At 40.8% G+C, this 9,487-nt stretch overlaps 1 protein-coding gene across 1 annotated transcript; it reads left to right on the forward strand. All coding sequences in view use genetic code 11, as the record gives it.

Moving 5' to 3' along the window:
* Positions 1-4,163: 4,163 nt before the first annotated feature.
* EGR_09546 (hypothetical protein) lies at positions 4,164-7,183 on the forward strand (the record flags this gene model as incomplete). The annotated part of the gene is made up of 2 exons (XM_024498795.1): positions 4,164-4,300; positions 7,045-7,183. The coding sequence occupies 2 exons, from the start codon at positions 4,164-4,166 to the stop codon at positions 7,181-7,183; spliced, it is 276 nt and encodes a 91-aa protein (XP_024346802.1).
* Between the last annotated feature and the right edge of the window lie 2,304 nt (positions 7,184-9,487).

Here is a 9,487-nt window from a genome sequence, read left to right on the forward strand (position 1 = left end):
GAAGGGACTACCTCAGGCTCTAGGTTCCTTCACTTGAGCGTATTTATAGTGCTAATTGACCTTGGCCTTAGAGTGGTTATCTACTTATATTTAGCATATCTCAGCTTAATGTAAGCCAATAAGGGAGGGGCTAAACAGGAGTAGACGTCCCTACCACGGTCGAAGATCAGCAATCAAGTGAAAACCCCCCAAAAATTGCTGGGGTTATAAACTTAAAACCTGGAAATTTAAAATAGGGAAATTGAAAACGTATTTTTGGGTCCACAGCCATCCCATAAAAATAATTTTTCTTCATAAATTTCTTCTCATTTTTAAGCACATTCAAGCACAAAGGACTAGCAAGGGTAACACTTACAACTCTAAAATTTAACGAGAGCTTTTCACTATGTCTGGTGATTCGAGTAAATTAGGCATTTATTATCTCCAACATCACCTTCATTCTTTTCAAACAAATAAACTGATTAGGTGGGAGCCTTCGCTCATTCATTCACACAGCTACTCATCCATGACATCCTTGAGCACACTGTGCTTCGATGACACATTCTCCCTGTCCTTCTTTATTGGTTCAAAGAATTTGGTTCTTCTACCATTCTCCTCCCGGTATCTTTGCCTTTCCAAGCGTCTACATCCACAGTTTTCCTACACCTCAATGAAAGTATTACGGTCATTCATACTAGATCGAAATTATCCAACCCAGGGCATGACGGACGGGAGGCTCTGCTCCACAACATGAGCATAAATTAGTCTAACATTGCGCAAAAATGGTGACACTGATCCTGATTATGTTCCTACTTCTTACGGTATCTTACCGATTTAAAGAGCTTTGTGTGGAACAGTCGCTGATACACGTGCTTTCCTCCTCATTTTGTTGCAGTGGTCAAATGCGTTTATGCATCTTAGAGGAAAGTGTTGTAGGATGTTCCATGGAGAGTGGAAGGCCAGAAATAGTGAGAAATGGCTAAGAGGGGGGTTTTGAGATGCTAAGAGTTAATGTAAATAAATGAAAGAACGAATTGCTGAAGAAATAAGTAGACCGATATACGCATTTGCCTACAAATTCTTTGTTTAAACTTTTAAAAATCAATGTGTTTGCTTAAGAAACAAATTGCAGCATCTGCAATATAGATGATTCCTCTCAGTCTGATGCCCATTCCCTCCAGAAAAATCAGATTCAGTCTGCAGGACCTCGGTATTTTAAATTTACAAAATGAATTTTGATTTATCTGTCAATTGTCAAAGAAAATCAAATGAGTCTTATTGAATAATTGTAATAAGGTGATTGTTTGTTTTTTCCTTACTTTGATTTTTCTGTAACTTAAAGCTCGAGGCTAAGTGCTCCGCCTACAACGGACTTTTTAAGGTCCAAAGGATACAATACTAGGTCAGAATATGCATTTTTAAAGTAGTAAAAGCCTGGGAGCCACTGGCATGATCCAGAGATCGGGCTGTTTAGTGGGAACATACGGGCGGAGCTTTTAATTTACATGTAACCATGACGAAGAGCTAAGCAGTCCAACAAAGCATTGGTAAGTGTTTTACCTCCAAATTGGCAAATGAAGCTGCTGAAAAACTGAGAAACTAGCATCCAACCTCATAGCTTGCTCTTTGAAGCAAAGTATTTATACATAATCTGCTTCATGCCTACTAAGGTGGACACTATTAAACTTAAATTGCTATCTAATTGGGCAACATAGAAGACTTGTAAAAGGCTTCCATGATGTACAAATAAAATTAATGACAATTCAGAGATAAACAAATTAAAGGCATTAGGCCACTCATTTCCATTACACTGGACAAAATGGACTAATGTTTTCCCGTTTACCATGCACACGAGCATGCTTTGAAATGCTTAACTGTGGTTTTGTGCAGCAGTATGATACAAGCGTTGTGCTGCTTCGCAATTGGCTAGCTCAGAACAGATGAGAATACAATATGCTGCTTACAAGCCTCCTGTCTGCAAGCTAGTATACTAATCGTCTTTCGGGTCATAATGAGAAGACATATTCCTAAACTAAAATATAAGCCCTCTTCATGTTCCCAAGTGTGAACTTAGGAATCTAAAACTTCCTGAACATGTGAAAGTATACTCAACTTTGGACACTCTACCCAGGCAAATGGAGACCACTAAACACTGCAACAGTGGCCCACAGTTCATCCCATTTGCTAAGCGTACACATTTATACCAAAAAACGCCACTTGACGTCCCGAGTTCTAGGTCATTTACCCTAAAGGTCTCACAATTCCCATAAATTACTAAAACCATGGAAGCGGTTCATCTATCAGGTAGCCAAATTAGTAAGATGTTAGAATCAACTGTGGTAAAAAAAAATGCATCAAAACCACTGGCAGCTTGCCAAATCAGAGAATGGTCGAGCTTGCCACAGTTGGAACTCAGTTTCCGGAGGACAAATAAACAAAATGCGTTGCCAAATATATTTACATTATTTTACTTTGTGCTACACGAAAGGCTGTTTCAATTTGACTAGTCTGCATGATTTATCTAAGCAACTTCCTTTACTGAATAATTTAACAGTTTCTAACGGATGGTATGATCTTGCCTAACAAATTATAGACAGGTTCATTTTCTATTTTGAACATTTTTAAATGTCATAAGCAAGCTCTGTTTCAATGTGTTTTGATTTATTCCAGCTTTGAATGTATTTGTATGCAAGCGCAATCTATGGAAGGCTTGCCACCAAGCCCCAGCCAATCGCATCATTCAGCGCATGAAGTGGGAACATGCCGCCCCTTCTAATTGGTCTTTGATGTTACGTGCGAGAACCATACACCTGAGTGCACCAATAAAGAGACGAAGCAGACTGAAGTATAATGCTAACTAGATCCCTAACGAACAAATAACAATCATGGGGGCGACCGCGATTTAGAAACAACGGAAAGACAATCGTTTCATTAACGAGAAAACCAAATGCTGCTTGGGTATTCCATTGACAGGAATGTTTGCATAAAATAGGCGATAATATTGATGCTGCAGACATCTTCAAAACTGAAGCTGACCAAGCAGAGAAGTTGTTAATAAATAGAACTTGGGGCTAGAAAGAAAGGCCGAGGTGAACAAAAAGGAACCAGGTTAATAGGTAGAGTTGGCGCGAGGCATTATGCACCACTGAGATCGGGTTATTATGGACGATGTCTTATAGAATTAGAACCCAGCCCTCTGTACTATTACCTGGAAGATCAAAAGCCAGGGCGAATCTAGGAAGACAAGAGTAGACAGGTGCGAATGGGCAAGAAAAGTAATTTCTAGTTAAAAATCACTATTGTTTATTTATTTACCAGTTTTTATGGTTTCAATGATACACTAAATACAAAAGGACAAAGTATAAGTTGGGATTTAGGCGACTAACACAATTCTACATTGTAAGAAAAGTGGTGGCAACACTACTTTAAACCTAACTACCAAAAGGAAAGAACGGTAAGTTATTTAGCGAGAATATGCATCAAATTTCGTTTTTATACCTTTGTTTGCCTGCAGATCTGCAATTCTGCAGATGGTTGCGAGTGTTGGACAAATTGCATTGCCTGATTGTCACTGTTGCAATCAACTTATAGTTCGTATTCACTTAAGGTATTTGCAGAGGTTCATTGCCACCATTGACATCTACACTGACGTACACATGCACATTCGCAGTGACTGTGACATAGTCAAAAAAGCATTTTATCATCTTCGTTCACCAGTTGAGGGGTGATCACTCCAGCCGCGAGTAATTCGTGAAGTGCGCATCACGAGTGCGATGGTGGCGTGCGACAAGTACGAATGTTGCACCAAAAGTACATGGAGTATGAACATCACGTGGAGCAGGACTATAAGGCGGAGAGTTTAGAGATGATGAGAAGGGTATAAAAAGCGACATATCTGAGAAGGTAAGTGAGTATCAAAGGAAGCAAGGAGATAGTTAGAGAAATGGGATTCGCTAACTGGCCATGTTCGTATCCGTGGAAGTAGGCACCGTGGACTGGTGTCATACAGGGTTCACAATGTGGTGAGAAGAGTGCATGGTCATCATGGGCGGCGCCGCAATGTGGCAAACCGTAGGGATGGTCGTATCCGTAGTGGTAGAGGGGCCAACTGACACTGAACAAGCCCTCCTTAACTGCTTTCTCGCTCTATAACACTAGTGCTGATTGTTTGTAGCAATTGCTAAATGGAAAGTTTTGCAACCGATCCTGCTGTGCTATTTGGTTTACCAAGCAGTAATCATGTGGTTCACGGACAAACTGCTGAAGAAAGTATGAACTCAATTCACCGAGCAAATGAATTAATTAATCAGGCTACCCGTCTGTAAGCCGGTATGGTGACCAATCTATTAGTCAGTAAAACAGTCACTCATCCGAGAAATTAGTGTTACTGGGATTCGAACTGGCAGTAGAATGGATCACAGAGGAAGTGCAGATGCCGCCATATCGACATGGCCCACTGGATTGGAAGAGGAGAATGCAGAGCGGGATCACTCGAGTCTATTAAGAGGGAAAAGTTATTGGAAAAAACTGCAAGAAAAAGGGATGGAAAAAACGCAAACATACCAAAGGACGTGCTATAATTAAGTGCTGCGTGTTAATGGCGAAGAAGAGAAATGTGCAGAGACTGAGCTTTAGCTTTAGGAGTTAAGACAGCCATTAATACCCATCTGTCTATTATCCACCTACCTTTAATTATCTCAATGCACCGATCCATGTATACGCAATTCAATCGTATATTCCCTTACCCGTCTATCCATCTGCAAGACCATATTGTAAGCATCAAATTGCCACATTCATCTATTCTTTATTCATTTATACGTTCATTCAATCGCATTCATCCTTTCGCTCATTCATCTATCCCATTATTAATCTAATTTGCCTGCCGACCCACCTGTCGGCTAAATGATTGTCCAACAGACTTACTGACTTACTTGGCTTTACTTGAAATTATAAAAATGCTAGAGGCCCCTAGACGTGAGTGTATTCAGGTGATTGCTCGAGATAAGTCGCTTACCAACCTTTAAATGTGGCGCTACAGTGGTGATGATGGGAGGAATGCGCATCCCACCAGGGAGAGTGACAAGTGTTACTACTCCGCCTGCTTATGAAATTCTAACCATTAGTCAGACAGGTCACAAGTTGACTATTTCTCCGCAACTCACTGTCTTTTTCATCGAGCTGTACACGACAATGTTGATAGGTCAGAACACAATCTGAATAAACGCTGTTAATGAGTCCTGAGAAAGTGCGGAGATTTGGGCGATTGGATGTGAGTCGACAAAGCCCAATGATAGCTGAAGTGGGAATGCTTAATGAAAGAAGAGGATCTCCAAGTCGGCACAGTTGTAACTGCCTCGATAGCAGTGGCAGTTATTAGGGAGATAGCTGTGACAAAACGAGAAGATGTCGACTTCCATGTGCAAAGGCATCCAGAGACACACAGCCCTCATGCCCTATATGTGCTGAGTCAGTTTTAAAAAGACGTGGGAATGAAAGGGTCGAGAGCTGCACAATGGGATTGCCGAATGCATGATTGGTGGTAGACAGAAGGAAGAATGAAGCAATGTAGAAATTTGTTGGTGGAGTTTCGATAAGAGTGGTGGATGTTGTGTATGCCGCTAGCAACACAAGAGCAGTTTAGACGTACAGCTAATTTGTGGCTTTAATGATTAAGAAATTAACTTATTTATCGATTCTGCTATATTAAAAGAACGGCTTTGAAGGTGAAATTTGGCACAGTTGCAGTCGCAGTTGCATCTGAAAGCGTGGAGTGTATTTGTGGGCACAAAGTGATGTTCTCGTGATTGTTTAGTTATTTGGTGTAGTAAAATAAAGAATAAAAGGAGATGCGTGCAAAAGGTAACCTAATAGTAGCAGAGGCTTCATTGATATGTAATCTTCTGGTCATGTATTTCGAGTCTCATTAACAATGCCGTTTTTTAAACCAATTCATATGAAGCGCTCTACCAAAGGTAGGCTTTATCGGCCTGTATTCTTAAAAATAACTTTTTACATCTTCTAGCTATTAAATTTCTGCAAATAGTTCGGTAATTTTGATGCCTAAACAAATTTTGGAAGTGGTTTAATTATCCCTAGAAGGAATTAATGCAACCTAGGTCTGCAAATGTGTATGATGCAGATCAATGCAAATCACTATTTTGCTGCATTAAAGTATTCATCAAGTAGAATAAACAACTAGTAAAATGTAACTTTAAGCTTAAGCTTAAGAGATTTCGGGCAGGGGCCTGCTAAAGAAGATGCCGACACACAGGCACTATCAATTTTTGTTTCATGTATATGAGCATGTACATTGCAACAAAACTTTTTACTTTGTAGAACTATAAATAGTTGTTAAGTTGTATGGTTGGTACTTACACAAGAAATCTGTTGAACTTGGGGAGTTTTTTAGAGGACTGTCCCCATACCATGGATTCCGGTAAAGGGAGCAAGAACGGTGGTATTACTGTAAGTTGCCACTGCCTAGGTACTACAAACGGCCTTTAATGTACTGCAGGCCCAAAAAGCAATGAACTTTAAGTACTTTATTGCTAGAAGCATAACTATGCACATGCCTTCAATTATGTCTACTTAATTTTTATCAATGCCTGACAAATGGCTTGGCATTTGGTGGCTGAGTGACTTAGGGTTGAATGGTCTGTGCTATTCAAGTACGGCTCAGTGCTGACACATCCACACTGATAGATCTGTTGAACGGATAGGAACACATGCGAAGCAATCGTTGCCTATTGATTATCTTGCCAATCAATCAGCTGATGGATGAGACCTAAAGCCACAGATAAAATCCCGCTTATAGAAAGAGAGAGGCCTGGATGAATGAAAAGACACTAAGAAAGACAAGCTACCCATTGTTTAAAAGATGATTGTCTAATCTAAAGGATAGTAAATTTTAAGCCTCCTTCAGTAAGCCTTTATACCTCTTTTAGCCTCCATTTCTCCCTATTATATACTCTCCTAATTCCCCCGTTTGTCAGCCTCCAGATAGATGGGTAGATGCAAATGATACAAACATATTGGCGATGGTTGACTTTTTTCTCAATGTTTAAGGAAAATTTTCATAAATGCAAAAGTCGACGAAGTAATACTTTGGTGCAGTAAGAAAAAAGTTCAAATATCTGCATCAAATGATCCCAAAACCATGTCCTTTCCTTCCATCTTGCCCAAACCATCAAAAATCCCTTCATAGAAAAAAAGAGACAAGAGGCTACAACTGCTTCAAAATGGATTTATTATTGCCTCAGATAGCCTTGCAGTTACCAATCTTCCTTAGAAGTCACTGATTATCTTTCTGACAGTGTATTGGGAACATTTTGACGAGGAGAGGCAGGCTCGACCAAATGTAGCGAAGTTTCGTGGAATCGGCCGGCAATCTGGACCATGAGATGTCCTAAACTCCTGCGCATATGCTATGCTTACTAAAATGATGCTAAAGGGAAGGACACGATTCTGCAGCATAAAAATTCTGACGTCTTCTTGTGTCCGTGTGTGCCCGTCTACTCCACGGACTAACATTAGCATATAGGCAGGTGGTTGGATCAGTAGGCAGCAGGTGGAGTTGTTTATCATGCTGTAGGCATAAACAGTAAAAATTATAGATTTTGGCAAGCAATCTACCATCATCCTCACAATTACCTCTTTTACGTTTATTTTTTCCTAATGCGATTACCTGTGCAACAGGAATAACGGTGTTCAAATGCAGTGCTGATGTCCGTCCATCATAGTTGCCTAGCACAAATTATACTTAGCCAACTGTCGACAGCGGTTTCTCCTACCTGAATAATTCACAAATAAAGAACAGACAAATTTGCCCCTCAATATTGGTCATGAAGGGATAGATATCTGAAATGTCATCTACTCCTACTAAACAGGGACCAATGCAATCAGTTCCTCATCTCTATCGTGGTAGTTTGCAAGGCTCTTCATCTCACCACTTAATGTCTCAGTAGTACTCTGCCATAATCGAACAGCATTTTAATGTAGCTAACTAGTGGGAATGGCATGTAGACATGAAGGTAATTGAGGAATAACTTTACAACGAGAGACTGCCTTAATTAATAATCATGCAAAAAATAAGCACACCTACCATTCACCCGATTGGCAATAAGCCTCAATGGATCTTCTCAAGTGAGTTGTACGGATGTCCGTGAGACAGACAAACACCAGTGTCTTGAATGTCAAGAAGATTTTATGCAACGAATAATATCAAGTTGCCTATCCGACCCTTAAAAAGGAATAGCTAGTGGGATAGAAATGCGTCATATATGTTGATGTGTACAATAAGCCAAAAAGCCGATGAACGTGATGACTCGGAGTCGACGTGACACAAATGGGCATGTCTATTTGTCCAGTGCGTAGAGTAGGTGCAAGTGTCAGCAGTGGCCTCACAGCTACGACTAAATTGCTTGCAACAATCAATCCGGGCCATTGTCCATGTCAAGAAGGCACCCAGTTCAGATAAACACTAGGTGAGCAGAGATAAAATATCCCATAGCGTTTATATTAAAAGCAACCATGACCAAAGTGACGAATGAGAAGGCTTTGGCTCTTTGCCTTACCACCGTCGACGCGAAAAGGGCACTGTAGGCAGCAGAAGGTAGATGCATCGATGGATATAGGCAAAGATGAGTGGATGTCAGGACCACCCCGAGCCATCACATTCTTGGGCTTGTTGGCATATCATTCATATCAACACATGTGTGACGCATTGCTAGGGCAGCAGCTATTCGTTTTCCACATCGAGTAGGCGCATCACGAATTTCTCTTCGTGGTTCGCTACCCGCACTCAGCTTCGCATCTGCCCTCCTGTGAAGGCGTCCCCTTATTGCCAGCAGTGGCTAGTCGACTGACCGATCGAGTTCCCAAATGGTTAACGGTGTCGTGGGGGCTAGATTTTCTCATGTATGCATATTTATAGTGTTTAACCGTAACCTAGGAGTGGTTATCTATAGACCTAGAGCACACCTCTGCTTCATGCAAGCCAATGATGAGGTATGAAACAGGAGCACACATCCATAAAACTTAGTAGATGAGTATTTGAGCAAAACTGCAAGAAAAGTGTTTAAGCAAATAACTAAAAATGCAAAAATTTGATGAATTTTGAAACTGAAAAATCAGGAATGCACCGATTTCTTTACCAGCCACCAAACCCCTGGGTGCATGCGGCGTCCTTTATTGCCGGATCCCATATGGTAGCAATAAGGACGCCTTTATTCTTCCGTTTGAGAGCAGAAGCTGAACGACGAGGCGGGTCCTGTATTCTGTGCAAGGCTGCGCTTCTCTTTATACCTCACCCCAACACAGACATAATGCATGGTGTCGGAGAATTGTCAGTAAATAATATGTGCACTTTTCCCCCATACTCTCTTGCGTTTTTCATCACTTCTCATTATTAATCAGTCTCTACCCCTTACAGCCCTTTTAGGAGGGTAAATAGGCTGTTAAGTCATAAAAAATCCTGCCTTTTTTCTATTCGAGAAGCGAATATAGGCGA

The sequence above is a fragment of the Echinococcus granulosus genome (genome assembly GCF_000524195.1).
Source record: "Echinococcus granulosus chromosome Unknown EG_S00152, whole genome shotgun sequence".
NCBI classification, from domain to species: Eukaryota; Metazoa; Platyhelminthes; class Cestoda; order Cyclophyllidea; family Taeniidae; genus Echinococcus; species Echinococcus granulosus.